The following is a 628-nucleotide window of genomic DNA, read 5'->3' as shown; positions in this document are numbered from 1 at the left end:
AAACAGCCTTAATTTCCCAAGTACCTCCTCTGCCCCAACACAGTCTCTTACCCCAACACAGTCTCTTCCCCCAACAGCATTTACAATACAATACTCTGTGCTTTGGTTTTAAATATGTTGGTGTTTCCTTAAAATTTGAAGCTCCTTAAAGGTACATTTAGCAAGATGACATTATACACAACAGAGCCATTTGCTCTCTTGCTGAATCTACCTTTAAAATGAAAACCCAGCGGACCAGCGGTAGTTCTGTCCTCGAGGGTCTCTATTATAATACATTGTGTTTTCGTCTCTCCGTAGTTAACAGCGTGTGTCCACGGTTCAGCTGCCATGTTGTACCCCATGTACTGGCAACACATTTACATCCCTGTACTGCCTCCACATCTTCTGGACTACTGCTGGTAAGACTCAGCTAATGGACGCACACACACATTCACACACCTCCCTCTTCTCATTCCTCTCACACTATTATCCAGTGAGGTTTTGCTCTGTAATGAACAGTGTGAATGGTCTTTCTATTTGATTCTGTTGGCAGCAATCTGTCCATGTCTTCACTCATCCAACACTAATCTAACTAGTCTGACTTGGATGTTGACTGAATCCAACACTAATCTAACTAGTCTGACTTGGA

General features: G+C 42.8%; 1 protein-coding gene across 1 annotated transcript in view; it reads left to right on the top strand.

Moving 5' to 3' along the window:
* Nucleotides 1-628, top strand: part of LOC112069323 (DENN domain-containing protein 1B-like) — a 205,428-nt gene that overhangs the window by 168,890 nt on the left and 35,910 nt on the right. The window contains 1 exon segment of the mRNA XM_024136630.2: nt 298-398. Coding sequence (XP_023992398.2) covers nt 298-398 — 101 coding nt within the window.

Source organism: Salvelinus sp. IW2-2015, unplaced genomic scaffold (genome assembly GCF_002910315.2).
Source record: "Salvelinus sp. IW2-2015 unplaced genomic scaffold, ASM291031v2 Un_scaffold986, whole genome shotgun sequence".
Classification (NCBI taxonomy): Eukaryota; Metazoa; Chordata; class Actinopteri; order Salmoniformes; family Salmonidae; genus Salvelinus; species Salvelinus sp. IW2-2015.
This window is presented reverse-complemented; position numbering and strand designations above follow the sequence as displayed.